This window comes from Triturus cristatus, chromosome 6, assembly GCF_964204655.1.
Source record: "Triturus cristatus chromosome 6, aTriCri1.1, whole genome shotgun sequence".
Classification (NCBI taxonomy): domain Eukaryota; kingdom Metazoa; phylum Chordata; class Amphibia; order Caudata; family Salamandridae; genus Triturus; species Triturus cristatus.
The window spans coordinates 960,471,386-960,498,435 of NC_140589.1; the positions used below are offsets into that span (position 1 = coordinate 960,471,386).

Genomic DNA, 27,050 nt, shown 5'->3' on the forward strand with positions numbered 1-27,050 from the left:
TCCCACCTATAAAGGATAAAATGTGGAGTGAAAAGCAGCTAAAAATAGTCACCATCCGACCCAATTTATCTTTTGGATCTTACTAAGTAATGCAGAAAGCAGAGACAGCCTGACCAGGTCACTTCCATATAATTTAGAATGGTCTATTTATGGGGCATCATACATCAACCAAAGCCCAGCTGTAATACTTTCATGGGGCAGTAAGACTCCTTGCTGTGAATGTGATACATACATTAGTCCACTGACATATTGAGAACAAAATTCGCACAGACAACGTAGAGCAAAGAATGCCAGGGGTTATTTACAGTTACTACCAACAAAAGCTATTTTAGTAAATAGAAAAAAACAATCAGGTCAACAAAAATATTTCAAGCTGAATATAATTTCCGGGGACAACATACAACAAAGACCGACATAAAGTTCATTGTCATGATGGAAAAGCTTTACAAAGAATGGCTGAAGACACCGCGTGGGACTGTTCTCCGCAAATGGAAACTTAGTTATAAAATGGCTTCATAACCATACTCCGGTTTTACAACTGAACACTTCACCATCTTGCAACTATTGCAACTAAATCTTTGCAAGACTGGCCGAGCTAGTGGTGGTTACAATGTGCTCTTTGATCCTCAGAGTAAGGCCTGTTGGTTGAGTCTAGGAATTACCAAACTCTTTCCGGATGGAGATTAGGACAGGTGCCCTCTCCTTATCAGTGCCGCACTGCTACGTTTATGTTTTTTCTGGAGAATGTGGTCTATGTTTTTTATCAATGTAATCTTTATTTCAGCATATCAGCCACAAAAGAACAGTTTAAAATATCCAATTACAAAAAACTTTCAAAAATGGTTAAATACATAATAAAAGACCATAATTTAAAACAAATAAATATACAGTGATCAGTATCCATAATATAAAGTATAAATATGAAATGTATTAGCATGTGCTAAACATTGGTACCATTCAAAACAATTATGGTCACAATTCAAGGTTGAGTAGAAAACAGCATGAAAAGTAAAAAGCAACTCACACATTACATGATAATGGATAAGGCTAGGCAATTTTAATTTGGATGTTTTGGGACAAAATTTATACCTGAAGCGCCACATACAATATAGCAATCTAGAGACAGCAAAAACTATGAGCCAGTTTATGCCAGATTGTATAATTCTAAAAGCTTCCTGGTGGCGCCCCTTTCCCAAATTACAGCATATAGGAATCAGCATTTAGCCCTCACCGACTTGTATGCTGGGCAAAAGAAATACATATGTACCACAGTCTCAGGAAGTTCCACATGCCAGACAAGTCAACTGAGTCTTTCTTATGGCGCCAGTCCAGACGAAAAGTAAATGTTCTTCTTTTCTTGTACTCAACCTGCAAGTCCAATCACTGGTGGTGCTCCACAGTTCAGTATGATGGGGTATCCCCAAAGTTGGTCCCTAATAGTATGAGGGTATCTACTATCCCCATTAAAAAAAATACTATTTTCAAGGAGCGGCAGCCAAATTTAATAACCGACATCCCTGTGGAGAGACATCGTATTGGCTCACCACATCCAAATGTCTGCTACTCCATCTTATTTGGGGCCCCAATCAAGGAACATGATGCACGCACTTTTTTAAAATAGGTTTGACAGTGTTCCATCTGTCACAGGCCCTGATTTATGTTAACATAGTCTTGTTTATGCACTGAATTGACTTCAGCGCAGCTTCTGTTAACACTTTGTGTACATCAGACGGCCGGGAGCCGTCAAATGCAACAGTGTTCATGTGCGTATGATGGCTCCCCGCCGTCCTCGCACATGGCACAGGAAATTTTAATCAAAACATCTTTGGGAGCTGGGGAAGAACTTCCCTAGCTCCTGAGGCTGTCCTGTTTGTTTCTCTGAAATGACGATCAGTGCGCAGGTCGCGCTGACGTCATTTCAGAGAAACTGAAATGAGTCGATCGTTTCAGTTTCACTGCTTCGGTGCTCAGGGGGCTTGCTGGGCAAGGGCTTTTTCTTACCCCCAATGTTTGCTTAAAATTCAGTCTTTCCAACCCCCTGGAGGCAGAGGGGGCAATATCTCATTATCTGCCCCCCCCCCCAGCAGAAAGCACACTAGGCACCAGGCTTTTTTTATGTCTATAGGTTGGGGGCTGCCCAAAATGGGCATGCCAATGCCCCCCCCCCCCCCCCCCCCCCCCCAAAAAAAAGTTCCTGTCTGACTGCCCCTGTGAGGGCAGAAAGTACACTAGGCACCAGGGATTGTTTTTTTTACACGCAGGGGTAGGCGCTGCCCAAAATGAGCATGCCAATGCCCCCACCCCCCAAAAACAAATAGCCACAGTCTTTCTGCATCCCCCGTGAAGTAGATGAGGGCAATAGGTCCTGATTTGCTCCTGGGGAGGGGGGCAGCAAGCCCACTAGGCACCAGGGATTAGGTCTTTTTTCATATGTAGGTATGTAGGGGTGGGGGCTCCCCAGAATGGGCATGCTAATGCCCCCACCCCAAATAATAAGTCTTTCTGCCCCCCGAAAGACAGATCGGGGCAAAAAACCCTTATCTGCTCCCCTGGCGAGGCAGACAGCACATTATGCACCAGGGATATGTTTATGGCCGCGTCAAGGGGAAGCCCCAAAGGCAAGGGTCGCTCCCCTTTTTTTTAGTCACACAGTTTGGCTGTTTCAGTGATATTTTAAGCCTCACCTGTCCCCAAGTGGTGGAAGAAAAGCACTAGAAACGAGGGAGAGTTTGTGGGTGAACTGGAGATTGGCCGACGGTCTGCACGTACTGACCTTTGGCTGACATTTTGCTGGAAGTGTGTGTACCTGCACCTGGCTAATGATGTGTGTGGACTCGTGTTTGATGATAGTGTGTGTAGCTTGCTGCTAGCCTGGTGGTGTGCATGGGGTGGTGCTTGGCTGGCGGTGTACGTGGACTGGCGCTTGGCTGATGGAGTGCATGGATGGTGCTTGGCTGGCGGAGTATGGGGATGAAGCTTGGCTGGCGGAGTACGTGGGTGGCGCTTGGCTGGCAGTGTGTGTGGATAGTGCTTGGTTGGCAGTGTACGTGGATGGTGGTGTGCGTGTACTGACTCTTGGCAGGCGGTGTGGTTTGCATGGATCCCCCAGCGTTTTCTTACGCAGAAAACCCCATGTCTCCCGATAAAAATGGTACCTGACTTGTGTGGGTAGGCCTTGTGCCCGATACAGGAAACACCCCAAAACGTACCAATAGCGCTTAGTGGTTGCTCTGCTATCCCCTCAATCTCTACGTTTTTGGCCTTTCTCAGTCACAGGCTCTTGGCCCACCCACACAAGTGACAAATCATTTTATTCGGGAAACTGAGGAGAATGCTGGGTGGTAGGAAATTTGTGGCAGTGTGGTAATCCCACACAGAAATGTGAGGAAAAAGTGATTATGTTTAGCTAAATTTGAGCTTTGCAGGGGATTCGGAGTAGGAAAATGTTGGGAGATCCATGCAAGCCACACCTCCCTAGACTCCCCTGGGTGTCTAGTTCTCAGAAATGTCTGGGTTTGGTAGGTTTCCCTAGATGGCTGCCAAGCCCGGGACCATAAACGCATGTGACTCCCTCGCAAAACCAGATCATTTTGCAAGCGATAATTTGGGGTTTGCTAGGCCTGATGCAGGGGTCTACTAATGCAACATTTTTAGCGTTGTAACTGATGCTGGATAGCAAGGTTGTACGTGCTTAGTTATGTTATATTATTTCTCCATCCTACTTGCTACTCGTTTTATGAATGCCAATGAAGGATTTTTCTATTCTCACTACATGGTGTCTAAAATTCATCTTGCTGCTTGATCTGCACATGCTGTGTGATAATGGAACAGAAAGATACATTGCTTTGCACTGTTTTCTGGCATATGATAAGTGCAGGACTTGAAGCACCAGGAGACCTCCCTTGCTCCACAGGCTTTAATTCATGAAACGGATATAAAAGTCATTATCAAGTGGGACAGGGCAAGCAGACTGACTGGATAATGAAAATCAGACTCCGACTCGAGGCTTACTGGCAATTATATGAATAGAGCATTACATGAGTTGGCATATATTCTGCTAATTATTACAACTAGCGGTGAACCAGCTAAACATAATACACTTAAATAATTATACTAAAAAGATAATGATGTATGGTCAACAATGTCTGGAGTGCATCTAGCTTTCAGCTTGCTTTCATTTTGAATTACTGCGATGTTCATAATTATGATGGTAATTTGTGCTCACACAATGTAACCCAGAATCTCATATAATAAATGCTACAACACTACAATTTACAAATATTCATGTGTTTAGTAATATCTGGGTTTAAGGTGACCTTTGCAATATCATCTGGAGAGGTAAAGATTCTCTGACATGTTTGTCTGACCCAATCTACGTGCGCCTAAACGTGAGAAACTGAGCTTGTCTGGAGCCATGAGAGCCCAGCAGCCCAGCTAGCCTGGGTTGAGAGAAAGGCCAATAGACATTTCATTGTCTGCTTAAGGACAGAAGTCCCCGAGAACCCTGTGCAGCTGGAATCCCCTAAAGAGCTCCTTTGCTTGTTGGCAATCATCTGAGGGGGGCCCCTAATCCAAAGGGAATCCCCCAGGTTGCAGGTTTGGTGCCTCAGAGTAGCGAGATACCCACTGGTCTCTCCTTGCTTTTATCTAAGTGGGTGGACTACTTAGCCCCCTAAACACAGACATGGCTGGGCTGCTTATATACAGTTTTGGGGCTTTCAAGGGGCACCTGTGGAAACAGCATACTGGACTCCCCTTGGCCAGAGATTCAGGGCGATTAAAGTCCCTTTGTATAAGTTTAGTAAGGGGGGCGTAGCCTATGCTCATGGCTGGTTAAGACTCACTGAGCACGAGCTCCCGCCGGAGCTCTTAATCCTGAGCATAATCCTGCAGCCTCCTGTTTCAATTTCACCCTCAGATTGCAGCCCTGAGGGGCTTATCCTCATCGAGGATCAGTGGGGGCCATGTAAGCGCCTGAAATGGAGTGGCACGACGTCTCCGACGTCTGGGCCGATTGGGGAAGATAAAACCAAGATGGCAGCTCGTGGAGGCCTCCTGGCGCCGCTGAACTAGGCGTAGAGTGAGTGGAGGCTGATTGTCTGTGGCCGTCTCCTGGGGGGCGACAGGATAGTCAAGGCGGTGTGGGCCCCCTCCCCGAACGACGCTGTGGAGTGGTGCTGAGATCGAAGGAGGGGCAGCATGATCTTGGGACCCGAATAACCAAAGGCAGAGAATTAATCAGCAACCAGGGCCGCAGTGCCGGAACACGGCGACACAAGTGACTCCTTCCCGCCCTCACGCCCACCCCGAGTGGAGGCCAGGATGACATCGCCTGACTGCAGCCATCCGGAGCGGAGGCCGAGAGGAAGCGGGCCGACTGAGGACTGAATTTGAGGTGAGAGTCCGGGAGGGCTGTGGCCGTAAGATCCGGTGCCCCCTGCCGGATGGGGCTGAGCGGTTCCAGAGTGAGAGCCGGGGTGGCCTGGCTGGGTCCTGCCCAAGACGGAGGACTGAAGGCAGAGAATTAACCAGCGCTCTGGGCCGACTTGAGCGGCTCCTTACTGCCCACACCCATCTCGAGCAGAGGCCAAGAAGGCGTTGCCTGAATGCGCCCATCCTGTACGGCGGCCAAGCGGATGCTCCTCGACCGCTGCCTGGGTGAGAGGTGAGAGCCTGTTGGGGCGGTGCCCGTATGATCCCGGACCCCTCTTAGAGACACTAAGTGGTGCGGGGAGAGAGCCGGAGCGGCCTGGCCGGATCCTGCCCCTGATGGACGGCCAAGGAGCTGGGGGCGAGGCGACCCCCTCCCTCCCAACCCCCCCCTGGGTGTTGAGATGGCAGGCTTAAGTGGTGCCCCGGGCGGGGCCTAAAGACACTACAGACCCTGCGAAACGGCGGCTTGGGTGGGGGAGTGAGGAGAGACCCCCACCCATACTGGAGGGGATAGAAACTAAGGCCATGTATGGTTTGAACGCGCTGCTACGTGCCAAGTGGAAAGGACCTGGAGCCCCCCAACAGACAGCTGGGACAGACTTGCCACAGCAGACCCCAACTGGGCGACACACCTGATCCTAGAGGGGAAGGAGGAGGCCTACTGCTGTGTCGGCGGTTAGTGTCAGAAATCCCGTAACACGCCCATGCCCTGTCTCGCGGGTCTACTGGAGGGAGATACTCGAGTGCACAGAGCCGCACAGATTCTCCACGCAGAGGGACAATGGAGATTTCACAACCGGGGAGCCTGTGACTGGGGGCGAGAACTAGAAGCAGCGCCCTTAACGTTGAGTGGGATACACTGAAGCACATTCCCGATAAGATACCCTCTCTCACCCACAGTCCTGAAGTGGGAAGCGGTGGTCCACTGCGCTGTCCCTGTATGGTTCCACTGATCTGGGGGGGCTGGGGAATGCCACCCTCCAGACCAGACACGGGGGAGAACACGAGCAGTAACCCCATTGTCCATATTGAGTGACGTAACACAGGGTCATGGCCAAAGATAAAGATCCAAAACCCCTGAGGCAGGACAAAATGGACAAGTACACCAAGGTGCTCCCTACGTAGGCCAAGGTGGCGGCGGCAACCCAGCCTCCTTCAAACAATGCTCTGCTCCTCCACGCCATTCAAAGCCCCAGAGAAGCGTTGGAAGAGTAAATTGGAGAGGTCTCCCCGGAGGTGTCGTTGCTCGGACAGGTCCTCTGCAAGGTGTCCGAGAGGGTAACGGAGGCTGAGACCGAGTGTCAGAGGTGGAAGATGCAGTCAAGGACCTCCAAAAGGAGAGCAATGTGCAGCACTACTGCAGATATGTTGTGGAGGAATGACGAAGCAGAAAACTGGGCCCGAAGGAATAACCTCCGCTTCGTGGGGTTCCTGGAAGGAGCGGAGGGCAACAACGTAGTAGCATTCTTAACAAACGGGCTAACAGATCTCATCCCGGCGGAACAATTTTCCCAATACTTCATCATAGAACGCGCACATCGCCCACTGAGCGCTAAACCTTCTTGCGAGGCCCCACCGAGGCCCATTATTGCGAAATTGCTGAGCTTCTTAGATAAGGACATGATACTTCGAGAAATGAGTTGAAAGGAGGAAGTCCACTATGAAAATTTAAAGATCATGACATTCCCAGATTGCAGTCGAGAAATACAGAAGCAACGCCGCACCTTCGACTCGGTCACAGTCAAGCTCCAGGCCCTTCAAATTCAGTACATGCTCCTGTTCCTGGCGTAACTAAACGGCCTATTCCACGGGAAAGCCCTCTTCTTCCAGACACCAGAAGAGGCGTGGGCCTGGGTGAGGGAAAGACCGGTGTCTCGACCCCCGGTGGGACCATCTCTGGGCAGTTGCGTGCCGCGGATCGTTATCAACGGGGGGGGGGGGGGGGTGTCTCCCCGATGAAGGAGTCGCACAACTGAGGGCCGACCGCAGAGAATACGCAAAGGAACGCCGTATACCAGGAGAAAACTTACGCAGGACAAGGGGAGTCAGGGCCACCGCAAAGGCAAGCGCTCCCGATCCGAAACTGTAACGGCGCAAAGAACTGAATCCCCCAACCAGCAATCGGACTCAGAAGATACTGATATGTCCTTCGGTCCAGAATCAAGACATCCATTAGAGAAGGCAATCCTGGCACTTGAGCAAAGCGAGGAAGACGAGAGGCCAAAAGATGGAGCTCCACCCACAGAAAGTGACCCGAAATAACTGGGTGCTGCAAGCTGAACGCCGGTGGGAAAGCCTCAAGGACCAGTCCTTACCCCCTTCTTATTTTTTTTCTCTTTCTCTTTCTGCCCTTCTTTTCCCGCTCTCTTTCCTACTTTGAAGTGCGTTGAGCCTTGAACTGCGGACAGCTTGGACAATTGAGCAGCAAACTGTAAAAGTTGGGGTTTGGGGTTTATAATCGGGTGGAGGGGACGACAGACCGACCTATTCTCACTGGCCAAGGGCCACTTCCAGAGATGGGGGGGCAGAAGGTTGAGATCTATATCTACCACACCACTACGGCGTTTCTCCACAACAATGGGCTTGACAGATATCTGAAGGGATACACACTTTTTAGTTAGACAGTTCTCTTTTATTACGGGGCTCACAATACACACTCCTGGCTGGACTACATATTTATCTCTAAGGGGGAATTACGTGACGCAGGTCACGCTGACTATACAGGCAGAGGCCTCTCGGACCATTCCCCGCTCTTGGTCGAGATGAGTTTGAGGGAACGGATCAGGGCTCGCAATTGGAGACTGAGCCCATGGGACATGAACAACCCCAAAATCGCGAGTGGGATTAGGCCAGGCAACAAAATCTATTTCTTGGAAAACAAAGACTTTGTCCCCTACAGGGTGATGGTTGGGAAGCCTACAAGACCGTGTTGCGGGATAGAGCCCAAAACCGAATAGCGTAGGAAAAGAAGGAGAAGGGTAAACGCTTGATAGAGTTGGAACAAAAAATAAGTGAGTTAGATATGCAGGTCGCCCAGAGCAGCGACCCTGAAATATCCTGTAGACTCAAAACCCCAAGACTGGAATATAAGGAACTGGCCACAGACAATGCCAAGAAACTGCACTTGGCAGCATTACACTGCCTCTATGAGGTGGGAGACAAGGCCGGGAAGCTCCTCGCCTGGCTTATCAGGCGGGAGGTCCAAGACAGATGGGTGAGAGAGGTGTAAGTCCCCCAGGGGAACAAGCAGTCCACCGACGAAGAGGTGGCCAAGGCATTTGCCGAGTACTACAGGGACCTATATCGGGCTCGACCACTAAAATCGCAGGCCGAAATACAAGATTACCTGGCGGCAATTCCCACCCCAGTATTAGGAGAAGTGGAAGCTCAGGAACTGGAAGAGGATCTGTCACTGACAGAAGTTCAGGAGGCAGTGGCGAAGCTTCACCCTGGGAAGACCCCTGGCACCAACGGGCTACCTGCGGAATTTAATAGGCGATTCACGGATATCCTATGTCCCCACCTTCTCTGACTTTTCACAGATGCCCAGGAAGCGGGTGCTCTCCTACCGGACCTGCAGATGGCTACTATTGTGGTCATACACGAAGACCGGTCTGGATTTATGCCAGGCAGATCTACTCACCTGAACCTTAGGAGAACCCACAAATGGCTTATAAAATTACGAAACCGGACAAGCCCACAGGTGTTCATATCCCTGGATGCGGGAAACAGCATTCGACGCTGTCAATTGGCAATTTCTCTGCTCCACTTTGGCTAAATTAGGGCTAAATTCCACAACTGGGTGGCACTCCTGTACAATTAACCGATGGCCGCGGTGCGCGTCAATGGTCGGTGCTCGGTGCCCTTCCCCTTTGAGAGAGGGACGCAGCAGGCCTGCCCCCTTTCAACCCTCCTTTTCGCGCTCACTCTCGAGTCACTGTCCTGTCCAACCCAAGGGCTAGCAAGACCTTGGGTTAGACGGGACGGATCACGTGGAACACACCGCTCTGGGAGGGGGCCTGGTTCAGGGAACTACATAAGCTTACGGGGTTTGAGACCAGGGATCTCCTGGGGATCTCTACGATAAGGGACATAGTTGAAAAAGGGGAGCTTAAAACATGGGCAAAGCTCAAGTTGGAATATGATATGAACCACTCCCAATTTCTTAAATACACACAATTGCGTCAAGTCTGGCGGGCGGAAAATATCCCCAGCGAACAACTCGCTGAATACGCACCCTTAGAGGGCAGGCTCTTACAGGAAGAGCTCACCCGTAAGGCAGTCTCCTTCACATATAAAACCATCAACAACAATATCCCAGACGGGCTAATAGGGCTCCGAGCATGATGGGAGAAGGACGTGGGGTCCATGGAACATACTGATTGGGAGGCGGCGTTAATGCACCCCAGAGAAGTTGCAATAAAGTCAAGGCTCTGGCTCATCCAACTTAAAATATTACACCGAACAAACTATGATAGGGATAGGCTACATAAGATGGGAAGGGCTGAATCACCACTTCGCCTGGTTTGCACCGCTGCTAAAAGCGATTTTTTTCCACACAGTTTGGGCGTGCCCTGTACTTCAACCATACTGGATGCAGGAAATTGGACTAATAGGAACGGTCCTGGGGGTAATGTTGCCGATGGAGCCAAGATTTGTGATACTAGGGATTCCAAGTGAAGTGGACATCACCAGAACACAGTTAATTTTTGCCTCCCTGGGGTTGGTAGTAGCCAAAAGAGAAATAGCTAGGGGATGGGGAGTGGCCGACAGACCAACCATTCAGGAGTGGATGAGAGGAATGGACATATATACGACGGTCGAGCAGACCACATATTGTAGGAGAGGGTGCCCCAAAAATTTCCACAAGATCTGGGACCCATGGAGACGGAACGTTGGACTTGAAATGGGGGATGACACGCAACAGTCTGCCATGCATATTACACAGCGGACTCAGACATAGGGGCCCGAGAGCATAACGCCCTAACGATTATCCTTGAAGCTTATTCGAGGCCGTTCCCTTGTTCAAAACTAAACCACATAACAATGACCAAAAGACACTGGTGGCATGCACTGATTCTCACAAATCGATGGAGAAGAGAGGGGGAAGGTGGCTTTGTTGATGACGACCATATTTGTAACTGTTTTATTTATTTATTTTTGATTATCTTCTGCCCACCCACTTTTTTATTTTAGTAATTTTATTTTAATCACTGATTTTAACTTGCTCTTAAAAAACTTTGTGAAATTTTATAGCTTTTATATCAGGCCATGTTACTCCTTGGTATTAGGCACTGTACATCTTTTATGTTTAAATAAATAAGAGTATATTTTTCTACTCAACTACAGGGAGCAAAATCAATTGTTGATGACGACAATATTTGTAACTGTTTGAGATCGAACTTTACAGATGTATCATGTAAGAATTGCCTTGTGCGGATTGTTCAGTTGGAAAATAAAAAAATAAATTCCCCCCCAAAAAAGAATACTATAGTAAGGATAAAATTTGCGGACACTGGCAACCATGGCTGGATTAATCTTTCGCAGACATAAGCAAGCTTGAATTATGAAAAGGGATCATGAATATCACTCATATGCTTACGTTAGGGTTGCCCATGGGTGTTCATTAATATTTGCCATAACATATGAAGTTTTTAAGCTGGAATAGAAGTGCTGCCAACAGAGGACAACTCTATTCTACACTTCTTGCTATTCACTGGAGAGTTCACTAGGACCCCTAACTCAGGAGTTATCCACAGTACTCTCGGAGGAAGATAACTGGTCCATTTACCTCTCTGCCACTTTGGAACTGCAAATATACATTTGTAGTGACAGGAAATTGGCCTGTTGCCAACAGCCCAAGTCTGTGCTAATAAACTGGATCTGACCTACAACGTACTAAAGATTCCTTGCTGATCTGTCCTCAGAGTGTGTAGCACAGGAGCTGCCTCCTTTCTCCTGGCTGTATTAAGCCGAAGCAAAGTGAAAGCTCGGCTTAGCCGCTTTGCTGCGGTTATCTTTAGCCAGTGTGAAGGTCACAAGTTCACCCTCAAGGAGTCTTGCACCTACAAAGCTCCTGAAGAAGACCCAAGCCAGCTGTACCTCTTACCATGGGACAGAAGTGGACAACTGTGATTTCCTGTGTCATGTTATTATAAATTCGACCTTGGGTTTGCGGGCATTAAAAGCACATAAGTTTAGGCTAGAGTGTTAAGTGAGGGGCACTGGTTTTATGAAGTGTTGTGATTTATCTATTTTGATTAGGTTCAGTGACCTCCCTTCACACATCCATTCTCATACTGAGGGTACTGGCTGAGTGCATCCATACTGTTCCACATTGAATTGAATTGTGTTTCTCAGCTTTAATTCCCTAAATCCTATTTATACTGTAAATATCTATGTGTAGCTGAATTATTAATAACAGCATTGGCCACACACAACTATAGGCAGGACTGTTTTTGCAGCTTTGATGTGTGTCGCACTGCACCTAGATACACATACAAGAGCTCCCTTCGATTAAGGTTTGGGCTGTTCACCCATCTCTACTCCGAGTTAAGGATTCTCAAGAAATCCCCACTCTGTCTAGGACTGTGTACCTGGAGTGTTGTTTGTTGGGGCACTGCACTGAATCTCATGTTTGAGAGTTACGTGGTCCTATTATTACCAACTCCGGTGAATCCAGTCTAATAGCACGGGTCATGGAACTACAAAGACTTTCCGGCTCTTCTATCTTAGGTAGCACAGTTCTCAATCCAGCAAGTACACTTACGGTGCCTGTATGTCCCTTTCCCGGCCAGGGGGACATACCATTCTTTCATTTATCCCCCTTCCACTGAACTTGTGCCCATGGCACCAGAGAATGTGCAGATTCCCGCAACATTTGAATCATCTTCCTAGCTTTTATGGCTCAATAGTTTTGTGGTTTAAATTCATCATCTTATTGAGCCATTTTCTCCAGTGGGTGACCCCAGTTCCATGAATGCTGTAAAATATGGGACACAACTGATCCATGGGTCACAACTGATCCATAGGACATAGAGGCCCCTAAACTTTGGTACAATTCGGGAACATTACAATGAGTGCTGACCCCAGTTACCCACCATTACTACTATACTAACCACCAACTGCGGTCCATAACGGGTACCAACAGCAAAGCAGTAAGTCACAAGCTCCAAGAAGACAGTATAGTATGTAAGTAACACATCTGCTTTTGTGACTTTATCACATACTACAATATATTCAGGAAGCATCAACAGTTGGTGCCAACAATTAATACCCTTCTGTCAAGGAGAGAACTGTGGATACTGAATAATATTCTTTAACCCTTTAATAATAGAACAAGCATTACTGACTACGCCTTTTTTTTAAAAATTGTTTACATTCTAGCAATGATGTGAGAGTGTGATGATAGCTGGAATGCTCACCAAATGTATTGTAACAAAGAGAGCACTTCCACAGGGATCAAAATAAATGCAATATTTGGGATTGTTGGCCTTCATTCTTTTATTAGTGCCTTATTTAAAGCTGAATTTCACCCAATTTGCCAATTAAAATAATTTTTGTTGGAAAGTTTAAGCACATCAGTTTTCACGTGCATCCTTTTCACTTTAAACTATTCTGCAAAGTACCAGGCCTCCCAGTGTTTTGACATCCACTCGGACCCAAGCTAATTTGAAACTTGACATTTAAATATTTCGGTACGAAAATTCTAAAATTAGAACCTCTCTACTCATGTACAACGCCTGCTCGATGACCCCTCTGCTCCTATACTGAGCCTGTCCATTTTCTTCCTCGCCCTTTGATCTTTGGTAAGGATGGCGAGACACATCACTTCCATTCTTATCTGTATAATGGTTATCCAACTAAATTAACAATATGTCTCTGACTTTCCATTTTATTATTTATTTTTGATTATCTTCTGCCCATCCACTTTTTTTATTTTAGTAATTTTATTTTGTTCACTGATTTTAACTTGCTCTTAAAAAACATTGTGAATTGTTATAGCTTTTATATCAGGCCTTGTTACTCCTTGGTATTAGGCACTGTGCATTTTTTATGTTTAAATAAATAAGAGTATATTTTGCTACTCAACTACAGGGAGCAAATCTATTCTCATGATTAGAAATTAAGGTTTTTTTGCAGTCCACCACGTTCCTTGTGGCTACACATTTTAACACTCACCTCGAAGCCACCTTCTACGTGCTTGCAATGGACTTTGTGGGTCAGCTGACCGCAGGGAGGAGTGCCCCCGGGGAATCAGGGAAATGGTGCAGCCCAGGCTGCATCGGCCTTCTTTTGGGCTGGCAGTGTTGTGTTGTGCTAATATACGACCATTTTATAATTTCTGTCATCAATTTGTGGTGACAAAGTGGCCATCAATAGCAGTTAGGACAATTTTCCCAACCACCCTTCTCTAGATGGAAGAGTTTATGGGCTTTTTGTTAAGTGAAAGAGGGGTTTATTTTGACATTAGAACGATTGCTGGTGGTTTTCTTGGAGCATGGGTGCACAAAAACAGTTTTTTTGTAATTGGTTGTCGCTTGAAGCACGTGCAGGAGGTAGGCATTTCAGTTGCCATGGTTATACATTAAGATGACAGTTGTGAACATAGGAGAAGCAGGACAATGGGGGGATGGTGGTAATAAAGTTAAACCTGGAGGAAGGAAAAGTTCAGAGTTATGATACTTAGATACTCAGATGATAACAGATGTAGGTCAAAGTGTTTAAAGGTTGACAGTCCAATGCCGGGGTATGAATTACAGTTGCAAGATCAGGATATTAAAGTGGGTGGTAAATTTAGGGGTATGGGGTACGGGGAATTAGGTGAAGAAATGTATAGTGAGGTCTAGTGTTGTGAGGCGAAGGCCTAGGGGAAAATGTATGTGATGTGCACCGGTCTTCAATAAAGCGGCCTTTTTCACACAAGGAACGAGTATGTGGTCTGTGCTGCTCCTTATGGCCCAACCTCCCACTGCACTAAGCAACTGTCCCTGTCACCACAAAACACAAGCCAGCAGCTACTCACTAAAAGACCGCGACCACCCCCTTAAATTTCTGCACCCTCAGCCAATGCCTGTACGCCCAGAGCCAAGGTCTAGAAAAGATCAAATCCTTAGGACATTGGCTCAACAGTGTCTTTACTTCCTCACTGTACCAGCTCACTACAGAGTGCATGCACTCACATAGTTGCTGCCCTGACTGTCTCTGTACAGCCTTACTGTACATGCAATCTCACATGTCAAGCATTTATCCTGCTGCTGGCTATGAGCGACTTCCGCCCGTGACTAGCCCCATGGTTAATAATTACCAACAAGAGCATCAAAAACAAAATACCTTTACATTTGATCTCTATGTACCTTAAACCAGGCTCAGCACCTCCTCAGTCAGGGCCAACCAACACTCACATTGGGCTCATCTGCGCATCACTGAGTGGACAAGTAGAAAAACTGGCACAGAGAAGGCACTTACAAAGGGATAAAAAAAACTGTACACACACCCCCATGTCTGGCCGTGGCAGTGTATGCACGGATGAAAGGAAAAGAGGACCCTAGAGGGAAAGCAGCAGTTAAGGACGTGGTATATTGGCAGAACGTGTGCTACAATCGGATCAAAAATAAAACATAGCACACAATTGTTGTTACAAAGCACCTAAACCAAGCTGTTCCACAAAAGTTGTTTCTGTGTTCAAAGTCTCACATTCAAACTCAAGCAGAAAGCCAAACAAGATCAAACTGAGTGCTGCCGATCAGTCAGTCATTTAGCAATGGTTGTATTATTGTTTTCTAACAACACAGGAATGCCTTGTTCATAAGTCCTCACTGAGATGAAAGTGGCCATCGAAATTACAACACTGGCTGACACTCGCTACTAATACTCGAGTATCAAGAATAATGACAGCATTCATGCAGGAACGCCAAGGAGAGACTAATATAGACAAAAGATAGTCAAGGCAGAGGATGTCCAAGCCTAGATTTCAAAATAAAAATTATTTATGCGTGTTTTTTAGGGTCATCTAAACATGCCTAAAACACTGTCAGACCCCCTTGCCACACCATCTAAACTGGTTTTAACCCACATGATCTCATTGCATAGACCTATGGTCCTCGACAACAGAGCTTAAGAGATACCCACTGCATACTCAACCGGATCAATTTTGAAATCAAAACTAACATGAAACTAGTCAGTCATATTCTCAAGCAACTGGACCACATCCTGCTCTGGTCAACCATCACAAGATGGGTACTGAAGGACTACTGGCCCCACTCTCGTAACAGACAAGCATGCTCAGCCTTTTCTTACAATGAAGCAAGGCTACATGAGGCTGCAGTAACATATGTCATGAAAAGTATTGCATCAGCAAAATGGTTCCAAGGATGTGCATATAGTTGGAACCACGTGTGGCAAGTTAATCTTGGGTCATTTTCCTTGGGCCAAGGAGTGGACGCAAGATATTGAGAACCCCCACCTAGATAACATGGCTACTGCTTCGAGCTTAATTTAAGCAATTTAAAACATGTCCATTGCGGCATAGACTCGACAATAGGTGGTGACTGTGTGCCATTTACTTACTAAAAATCCAGACTTTCTGTTCACTGAGTAAGAATGGTTCTTTCTTATGTTTCCAGATCCACATCAGTTCAATGGTACAGTACCCCTTATGCACAGTTATCAGGTACATAGCTTTATGTTTAATTCATTCTTGATATAGCGCTATGACTTGTCCCTGAAGGGACATTCGGCGCTCTGACTGGCAGGTAGGTGAAAAGGCAGCTAATTAAAACAGCCAAGTATTGAGATGTTTTTAAAATCAGAAAAACTGGAGCATGCACAGATGAACAGAGGGAGCCTGTTCCAGTGGTGCGGGACAAGACAGGGGAAAGCTCGGCCACCATATTATGATGTACGAATACGCCGAGGACGTAGGAGAAGTTGGTTTTTAGATCTTCGGTTTCTATCAGGTGGTATGGAATGAGTCTGTCCTGTAAGTATTTTGGATCTGAGCCATACACAGATTTGTAGATCAGCTAGAGCAATTTGAACAGTGCTCTCTTTCTAATGGGGAGGCAATGAAGGGTTCTCAGTGTGGGGGCTGACGGGGTCCATGGAGGCAAGTTGTTAACCAAGCGTGAAGCGGTGTTTTGAACCACCTTCATTTTGGATACAAGGGACTTATTTGAAGCAAGGATTAGGGCATTGCCCTAATCCAGACAACTGATGATTAAAGCCTGGGTAAGTGTCTTCCAGGAGCTCAAAGGAAACGACTGATTTTTTTTCTTCCAAGAAGGTACAGTATGCTGAAGAAAGTACAGCAGGTGGAGGTAATCTGGTCTTTCATAGATAGAGTGTAGTCTAAAAGTATGCCCAGATTTCTGCCTGTTCTTCTGGGCAAAGGGACAAAGCCAAGGTCAGCCGGCCACCAGTCATCAGTCCAGTAGGTCAGAGTTTTGGCAAACAGAAGATCTCTGTTTTTCTCCCATTCAATTGGAGGCATTTGAGGGACATCCAGAAGGTAATTTTTCGCATGCAGGCGACAAATCGCCGCTTGACGTTCTCAATGTCTTCCTGCCCAAATAAAATGACCAGTTGGGTATCATCTGCATAAGAAAGTATTTCAAATCTGCAGGCAGGACTTGACTAACTGGGCAAGGTAGATGTTGAAAAGCAAAGGGCTCAAGGTAAAACCCAGTTAGTTTTCAGCAATGTCTTTGAAGACATGCAAATAAGTGGGGTGCTTTTTGACGGCCTGTATGAACAAAAGGATGGTGATGGGGGAAATCCCTGCTCAAATAAATGTTGACATGTGTCACACAATGGAATCAAGACTGTCTCCTGTCCTTTCAAATATATTTACAAATTGTTTTAGATACTCACTGCATGCTGATGGGCATTTCTTTCAGCAATACACTGCAGATTATTGACCTGTATCCAGTGGTATTTATACATGGAAATAGATTAGATTTCATTATGGTAAATCAAACATCTTCTGAGTGACCCTCCACCTTCGAGACATGGAAAGCCTTAGCATTTCTTTATGTGAGGGGCGTAAGACCAAACCAAGGCTCTGTAAAAAACCTAGTGTTTGTTTAATATGCCCCATTAATGAAGGACCTGCCAATAACACTTCAAGTGAACTGTGTTATGCTTTTATTGGCAAACTCTTGCTTTTTCAGTAAATATTCAAATAGTCCAAGCAACTATCGCCACAAGCCTCATTTATTGCTACTTTCAATACTTGGCACTATCCAGATCTCCACTCAGTCTCTCAACTTCAGGCTATTAGGCATTTCAAATATGAAGAGGCGGCAAAGGAAAGACATCTCCATTAGGCCGGAGAGCTCTCACGGTCTATCCATTAGGAACAGAAAATAGTAATCCTATTTCAAAAGCTTTTGATTGTAACATCACAATGCATTAACCTTCCACAAGTCAGCTACCTTTTCTATTGCTGCCTGAGTTTAAGGAAGCTTTCGACCATGTTCAGTACCCTGCTGCCTTTTGACTAGGTTTGCGCTATAGAAATGACTTATACATAGAACAATTACAAACAGGATACATGATTAATCTTCCTGTGAAGCAACATATTTAATTAAGTTTCAAAAACATATTTAAGATCCACCACAGACAATCATCTGATAATTTTAAAGATTTTGATGAAAATTTGGAAATGGTGCTAACGGTGAGTGATACAAGTCTACAGAGTGCCATGCCTACGCCCACTAAGAACATAAAAGAGAGGTCACTGCTGATAACTCTTAGATAGAAATTTATAAAATTTGGCTTTTTTCTATCCTTTTTATTCTGTATGCTTTCTAATTAAGGAAGCACTCGTTGTCATAGTCAGCAAGGAAGTATTTTGAGGCAGGAACACGTCAGCGTTCTAGCAATATAGAACAATAAGCATTCATACACAATTCATAAGTTTGTGACATAGAAATCACAGAGAATGACTTTCAATCTAGACTATTTAAATCCTATGAAGAATCTAACAATATGCCTAGGATAAAAGGCGAATTTCTGATTAAAATTTGGCAGGGTCTCACCATGGTCAGGTATTTCTTTGAGAAGTCCTCTTCTGATCAGCTCTTCTCTACTCTGCCTCGTTGAGATCTTCCTCTCCAACACTTGATAAAAAGAAAACATAACATAAGTCAACAAATCAGATACAAAGAGGCATACATACTAAGACAATGCACTGCAGGAAAGATCTACCAGAGAGAGTTTACATGCTTGTGAAACAATGACTATGACCAGTTTAGAATCCCAGAAAGAAGGCTGTAAACCATTCACAATAGGTCAGCAAGCCAGTGACAGTAGTACGAGGAAGACATAGGACTTGATTTATTTATATTTCGGTGACTCCCCCATATGTGGTAACATTTAAGTTTTCCAACTTAAATCGATCTGTGAATAGACTGGCCATGACAAACCTAGAGTCGGCTTCATGAATTACCCCCCACGGGTTCTATAACAACATTCTAGAAGAAATTATATCACACAATTATCCTGCATTATTCAAACCTAATTCATTCTAGCTGTTTATGACTATGGGCCAGATTATGAGCAAAAACTGTGCATCTTTTTCATTTAATCCAGAGATGTTTCCTGCTGAAAGCAGCTGACATCTCCAGGTGAAACTCTGGGACAAAATGAGGAACAGCTGGTGGAATCTGCTCCATATTTATCAATTGCATTGCTTATTCCTCATTACTAAGGGAACTCTCGTGATACCACTTGTAATTCCCTGCTAACTTTCCCTCCCTAGAGTTCCACGTATCCTTGGTACCTGCAAATGCAGGGTTTGAGATACAGAGTCACTATGTAAGTATAATATGATTTTCATAGGACTACCTTACAATTTCTCCTTTTCCAGTGAGATAACACACAGAAAGTGAACCAGAATCTAGAACAGCACATGCATGCAATCTGGCTGGCAGAATGGGTTTAAAATAGCACTTTGCATACCTTACCTAAGTTCTACCCCTTTTGAATACATATGAGCATAGTGATCTGTCTATTTCTGAGTCCCTTGCTTTGGCTGTGAACAATCTAGACACTGCTGAAAACCTATAAAGATGTACAGTATAATTTCTAGAGCAAACATTACCAGTACTCCTGGGGTATCTCTCTGAGGTGTCTCTCTGAGACGTCTCTTCTCTGGAAGACAAATTCAGCCTCTCCACCATGTAGAGATTACAGAAGTTAACATCATGGAAGAAAAGTAAGCAGACTTTCCTTTTGTTGTGGATCTCAGCTGCAGGTCTAGTCCCTGGTACAGGTTAACAAACCCTTCTCTTGCACCTGTTGCATGTTATTACAAGTTAAAACGATATTATAAGGAAGAGGTTGAATGTATTTGAAACAATTTCAACTTTCTATATTTGTTTTTATACAATTTAAGAACCAAAGAAAGAGAATCACTTCTCTTGATCATAGTAGACCATGCATTTGACGCCCACTTGATTGGGTCAGAAATTTGGTAATAAATGGGAATTGGAAGCTTCTTGATCTTCTGCTTCTCTGCCTGGAAGATTTTTGTGCCAACAGCTTTTTCCTCGTTGTTAGACAAATTCTCCACAGGGACACTCTCCAGGTTTGTGTCTCTTCAATGTCTGGGAAAGAGGCTACCAAAAGAGATCACTCTACCTTCAAATTCAAATGCAAGCAAGAGGACTCCATTACAAAATGGCAACCACACATAGAGAGTCAGGGGTATGAAACAAATCTATGTTTGCAGCAGCACCTTAAAAATGAATATATAAATAGAGGACGGCTGGTTTGTATATGCAAGTATTTAAGTTACACACGGTTTGGTTCAGGTATTCTTTTTGATGCATGCCTTTTATTTTGAAGAGTAATCTATTTGATAATATGCATGTGAGGTGCATTGTCTACATATAAACTACGCCTTTCTGGGTCTATTTGAAAATGAATAATGTACTGTCATGCAAACGTTTCAAGCAGTGGGATGGTGTAAATATTTTTTCCAGGCATTCAGCTTGTTGCAAAACATTAATCCTTAGAAGATTGAGGAAATACACTGATACAGAAAGGCAATATCCAGAAATATTTGTCACATCCTCTACCCATCTTTTCTGATTAGAATGTGTACTTGAATTTAATTTAGCTGCACATATGAATATTTCATATTTCTTGTGCCTTCGCCCCAAGACATTTTCATGGCAGGCATGGAGAAAAGTTATTACAAATGTTTACATGCTTCGCTACAGTCACTCAATACATTTAGATTTAAAAAAGAACTATATAATTAGCTGAATTGCAATATAAATTATTCAAATGCGAACAGTGCTCATGGCCACGACACAAAGGTACTCAAACAGCACCGTAATATTAACAAAATTGAGCCATGTTGCAAATTGATGGTATTTCTATTTTTATCAAAATAGAAGTCAAATCATTGCTCCAAGTTTCAACGCAACGACAGATTTCTTAATCATCTGTATATTTTTTGTTCCACTTTTATTTTCACCTAAGCAGTCCAGTCACACTCCCTGAGGGCCAGACTAACTTGCTGTGAAAGCATATCACACTAGTCTGTTGGCCTGACACAGCAATAGATACAAATATATCCTGCATCACAGAAATTAAGCTATGAATAATGTTTAATGAGAAGGCTTTTGGTAAGACCTAAAGAAGTGATTGCTGTACTATTGCTTTAAAAATGGCAGCGATACAGAAAGCAAGGGATTAACTTAACACTATATCGGACATATATAAATGTTACCCAGTGGCGTTAGTCACTGGGTTACTCTAGTTAGGACATCCTTTCCATAGGAAACGCATTTTTCGGTTTGCTACTAACTTTGGCACCATCTGATGAATCTTCAAGAAATTTCCCCAAAAATGTTCATCCTTCTCAGCTCCTTCCTGGAAAGTTGTGGGGTGATCCATTAGGTGGGGGGCTAAGAATAAAAAAAAGGGGGTGGGGGTTCCTAAAACACATTTTGCCCATTCATTTTTCCATAGGAAAATTAAACAGTGTGTGATACTCCAGAAACTGCTGAACGGAATTACAAAAAATTTGGCAAAAGGCTAGATCTTGGTCCCAAAAGTATGCTTTTGTGATTTGGTGCACATTTGTTAAGTAGTTTGGGAGATATTGAGGCTCAAAAACGTTGTATGTTTCACGCCGCGGATGATACGCAGAGTCGAGAGTTCTCAAGATGAGATCTGATTAGCTGGCAAAACAAAGATGTGGTGGCAGCCATTCTAGGACTTGGGACATAGTCCTGAAATAAAGTTTTTTTTTTTTAAACTACAAAAATGTTTTTCTTTCATTTTGTTGTGAATTTGCGGTGGATCTGAAAATCCATGCTAAAACATATTGTGTCTGCCTGGTGGTGTCCCTAGCACAGTTGCCACCATGCATTTTTTTAAATGTTGCGTGGGGCTGCAGGATGTGCAGTAGCCCCCCAGCAACATTAACAAACAAAAAACAGCAAGTCTCATGGGTCTTTAAATACATACCCCAGGAGAGCTTACCATAATTTTCTTAAGCACTCATGCTGGAACTTTATGCTGTTCAGCTGGAGTGCGGAGCCCCCCTTATTGTCGCTTCTTTGTAGCTTGAAAAATATGTTTTGTTTTTAAAAGACTCAAAGACATGTTTATTTTAATTTTTTTTATAAAGCTTTACTCAATTTTTAAATGATAATTACTTTTATTGAACATTGGACTGTGTGATTAATTAAATATACATTTCATTATTGGTAATTGTTTGACAAATATAGAACATGTGCTTTACATATGTTGATATTCTGACCCCTTTATAAAGACAATAGGATCATTTTCACATTTTGGAGTTCTGAACTTTTGAGACATCAGTAGCTCTGCCTTACAGAAAATGCTACCCCTTATAAACAGCCATGCGCGAACGTGTGAGTTTGGGCGCCAGGCCCTGCACCCAACCACCCACTGGGCATGGACTGTGCACAACAAGGGGGGTAACAGCTGGACTTCGTTGCAGGGCCTCGTCCATCACTAACCCCACGCCGCACATGGTCAAAGGCCATGTGCGGGGTGGGTTTTGCTATCTGCGCCCAACCTCACGTCGGGTACTGTTGAAGACCATGTGCAGTGTTGCTTGCCCACGAGGGGTTAGAGGAAGGGCCTGGCGTGTGGATAGTACCTGTGGACAATCTCACAATGTATACAGTCAAAGGGAATGTGTGGTATGTGGCCAAGCCCTGCGAACAACTCCATGCAGCACCCAGTTGGTGGCTGTGCACGGAGTGGGGTCGGTGGTACGTTTTGTAATAAAATACTACTTTACTTTAATAAAAAAATATATATATATAAATCCTCAGGAAAAAAACAAAGGTTCAAATTAAGTTATAGTTAGGTAAGTTAATATCTTACTTTGCATTAAAAAAAGAATTGAAAGAAAACAGAAAATAAGAGTACCATAACCTAACTATACATACCTTTAACACACACATATATATATAAAAAAGATTTTCACAGAAAATCAAAGGTATGTTCTAGTTAGGTCGAAATATCAGTTAAAACCTACAGTTTTAAACCAACAAAGCCACTGAATTACTGAAATTCATCAGTTATAGATCAAGTAACTGTAACTTGTGCCCTAAAGTAACTATAACTCGTACCTTTGCCATGCACTGCTGTCCTGTGACATCATTGATAAAATCACTGAAACATCTGAAATGGCATCATTGATGACAATGGCTAGTTATAGTTACTTTAGGACACGAGTTACAGTTACTTGAGACCATATGTGTGTGATATGCATGATATTTAGCCCACTAGGGCAGTATTTGACAATACATATTCTGTTGGTCAGATCATGGATATTTTATATTGCCTGGAGAATACTTCCATAAGATTTTCAGGACACACACCAGAGTAAGTGCCGCTGTTTTGGAGGACAGGGAACTGTGAGGAAAAATAACTTTTCTGCAATTCAGTGTTCACCTGGCTCACCCGTTCCTTTACCAAGACCACCTTCATGCCATGTGGACTGACACCAATTTAAACACCCGCTAGTTAAAAGGAGGAAACAGCTAACTGACTGGAGGACGCGCGGCTGGACCTCTCCGAACGAGTAAGTGGTTTAACTATTTCCAACAGCATTTTACTTAGCACAATAGGGGTACGGAGAGCCACACGAACAACCAAGGATATACTAGTGTTGGTATTTGGCGATACGTAACGTTATGTACTATGTGGCGAAGGCCTATGGACACAAACTGGCAGCAGTAAGAGAGAACAAATGTAGGGAAGCAGCGTAGAAACTGTTTTCCCCACAAGAATTTGATCTGGGACTCAAAGAAGGAGGGGCAAGCAGTGGGAATCCTTACAAAAATATATAGGCAGTGGAAGAAGTCCCAGAGGACAAAGAATTTTCAAGGTACCCACATATCAAGTCCTAGATCCAGCCATGCTTGAATAATGGGAGGTAAATTCACCAAAATGCGTATTGGTCATTCTTTGCGTTTTGGTCAAATATGTATGAAAGGATAGGGACAAGACATTACTGGAAATTGAGTCTGTGTCCACGGAACTATTAAAAATAATGAACAAACTGGATTTTGAGGAAGAAATGGAAAAACTTAACTCCAAGTTCAAAAAACCGGAGGAAGAAATCAAAAATAAGAAATAAAAAACATTTTATTAGGATTGTAATGATAATCAAAATGGCTGAGCACAAACATTTGGGAAGAAACGTAAGCCATTAAAGAAAGAGTACTAACAGGATGTTGAAGTTGACCAGCAATCTGTGAATCAACAGGAGAAACAACAACCAGAAAAGACCAGTTAAGACAAAGAACAAACTGAGGATAGCTGCATCAACGACAGTGATGCATCTCTGAGTTCAGATTCAACTGAATAAAAATCAATTATTTTGAAGGAAGAGGCTCAAACAAGGGAGCTATAGGAAAATCAGAAAACATGCAGGCTCTATGGAAATGAAAACAAGGAGCCACACCTCAGCCAAGTAATGGAGCGATGCAAGAATGTGCAAATTCATCGAACATTACTTTAAGTGAAGCACAAATAGAGGTACTCTCTTTAGAACTTTCATTTTGCCCTACTTCAAACAAACTACATAGATAGATGGATTGAACTTTTACATTGTTGTTAGGCAATCAAAGGAGGAAATACAGCAATTCTTTCAAAAGAAAAATCTTTAGCAGAAGGTTACAGTTAGATGATGTGCCTAGCTATGAACTAACTGATAATACAACAGGCCAGCAAAACATACTGGGAGAAATTGATTGGTGAGAACAAATGAGAGGAATGGGTGTGATTATCCCTAAATTCTTGTTCTTTATTTCCTACCCAAACTGCATCAAAATCCCAGCAATCCCTCAAGTAGGAACATAGTGAAATCAATTGGATGCTTGTTGGAGAACACTTCCTGCTATGTAGATTATTTTTTACGAGCCTTTGTTGAAACTTTACCCTCTTATGTCAAAGACATTGAAGTAATTCTCAGAAATATAGAATTTGCTGGGAGCACGACTATCTCTTATTAGGTTTAGCTGTAAACAGCCTTTACACCTGCATTTTGCATGAATTAGGCATACAAGCCCGTCTCAATTTCTTTAGGGCAAGATTGCTATCTTTTTTTTTTTCTCCACACAGAAATGTTACTTGATATAATCTGGTAGTGTCTTAACAACTATTTTCTTCACTTTTGACAAACTTTATTACAAACAAACCCAGGGCACTGCGATGGGGACCTGTTTCGCCCTCAGCAATGCTGATTTGTACATGGACTGATATGAGGAACAGGTCATCAGTAACATGCATCTCTATGATGAGCATATAGTGCTTTGGGTTTTTTATATTGTCCAAATTTTCGTCATTTGGAGAGGATCAAAATAACTTGCTACAGAGTTTGTGAAAACATTAAATAACCATGTTCTGAATCTGAATTTCACAAGTCACATGGATAAAAATTCGACTAAATTTTTTGGCCCTCAATATTGAGGTAAATATAACGAAATTGGAGATTAAGAGACTTATTACGAGACGGTGGCAATCTTCCGACCTCCCCATTACGACCAGGGTGGTCTGGCCTCCCTGGGAGCAACGCAACATCCAGCGATCAAAGATCACTGTCGGTGGTGCAGCGGTCTTGAGGCCGCAATATGGTTGGCGGGCCACTGTGGCCTTTGGCCATGCACAGAAGGGGTTGATCACAAGTCCTGGCTTGCAATCAGGCCCAGGGGCCAACTCACCCAGAGCTAGCACCGTTACTTACTAAAGAGGGAGGGGTGGGCTAGATGGGTGGAGATTGTAGGTGATTTGTTGCATTTGCATACTCAGTAGCAATCAAAAAGGAGAACCTTGGACTCTGCTCGCAGACCAGGATAAGACAAGAAAGAACCCACTTGTCTTGGGCAGTCACTACAGAAGAGATTGCGCTCCAATAAATCAAAAATGCATTCACCTCCATTAAGGATTTCAGATTGTTTTTCAACGTGCAGTTGTTAAGAAAATACACTGTCCATCAGCCTGGAAACTGAAGGGAATACCGATGCCTACTACTAACATGGAACAGGCGGGGCCAAACTGGTGGATCTTGAAGGTGATTTGGCACCTTAGCATACTCAGCAGCAATTACAATGGAGAGCCATGGACTCATTAGGTTCTGCAGACCACATTCCCTAAGGGCCTTTAAAAAAATACAATGTATAAAAGGGGATGTTGCGCCCTTCCATGAGCCTATTTTGGTCCCGGGACTCACATGAATAAAAGGCGAGTGCCCTGGTGCCATTTAGGGCGATATAGTTAGGCTCACATTTCACTCATACAAAACCACTGAAATTCATCAGTTTTAGTTAGCTGAGCTATCTAGAACTTACGCCCCTGCAATGCACTTTTTATAACCTCACATATTACATTACTCATGACATGATCGGAGACATCCCTGACGACCTCACTTATGACATCACTTATGACACCATGCAGTGAGTGAAAGTGTTTTCTAAAAGTTTATGAGTGTCAAAAATATATAGTAAGGTTCTACAAATGTTAAAATAGTATACTTCGTGTACTATTAATGAGTGATGCTATTTCTAGTATATAATATGTGAGTGGCTGTGTGACTGTGCGTATCCATGTGTGAGTGGGTGTCTTGAGTGCCAGTATGGATGTGTGAGTGGGTGTGTGCAAGTGGCTGTATGAGTGTAAACGTAGGTATATGAGTTGTTGTGTGGGTGAGTTAGGGGCTGTGTGAGTGGCAATTGGTGAATGAGTGGGTGAGTCAGTGTCTATATGGGAGGGTGCGTCAGTGTCTGAATGGCTGTATGAGTGAGTGGATGTGTAAGTGAGTGTATGGGTGAGTAGTAGCTTTTTGAGTGGGTGTTTGGTTAAGTGAGTTGGTATGTGTGGCTGTATTATAGAGTAAAAGTCTGTGTGAATGTACGGGTGAGTAAGCAGATGTGTGAGTGCTTGTATGGAGGTATGAATGAGTATGTAAGTAGGTGTGTGAGTGAGTGTGTTAGTGCTCATATGGGTGAGTGAGTGGATGTGTTGAGAGGCTGTATGGGTGAGTGTGTGGGTATATGAGTGGCTGTAAAGGTTAATATGTGAGTGTGTGATTAGCTGTATGGGTTAGTGTGTGGCTGTGT

The 27,050-nt window shown here is 44.1% G+C and overlaps 1 protein-coding gene across 4 annotated transcripts in view; it reads right to left on the reverse strand.

Moving 5' to 3' along the window:
* The window catches only part of PHACTR2 (phosphatase and actin regulator 2), a 458,184-nt gene that overhangs the window by 230,219 nt on the left and 200,915 nt on the right, over positions 1–27,050 (reverse strand). For all 4 annotated transcript variants that reach the window (XM_085611660.1, XM_085611661.1, XM_085611662.1 and 1 more), the window contains exon 3: positions 18,474–18,554. In XM_085611660.1, coding sequence (XP_085467786.1) covers positions 18,474–18,554 — 81 coding nt within the window. The remainder of the gene's footprint in view (positions 1–18,473; positions 18,555–27,050) is intronic.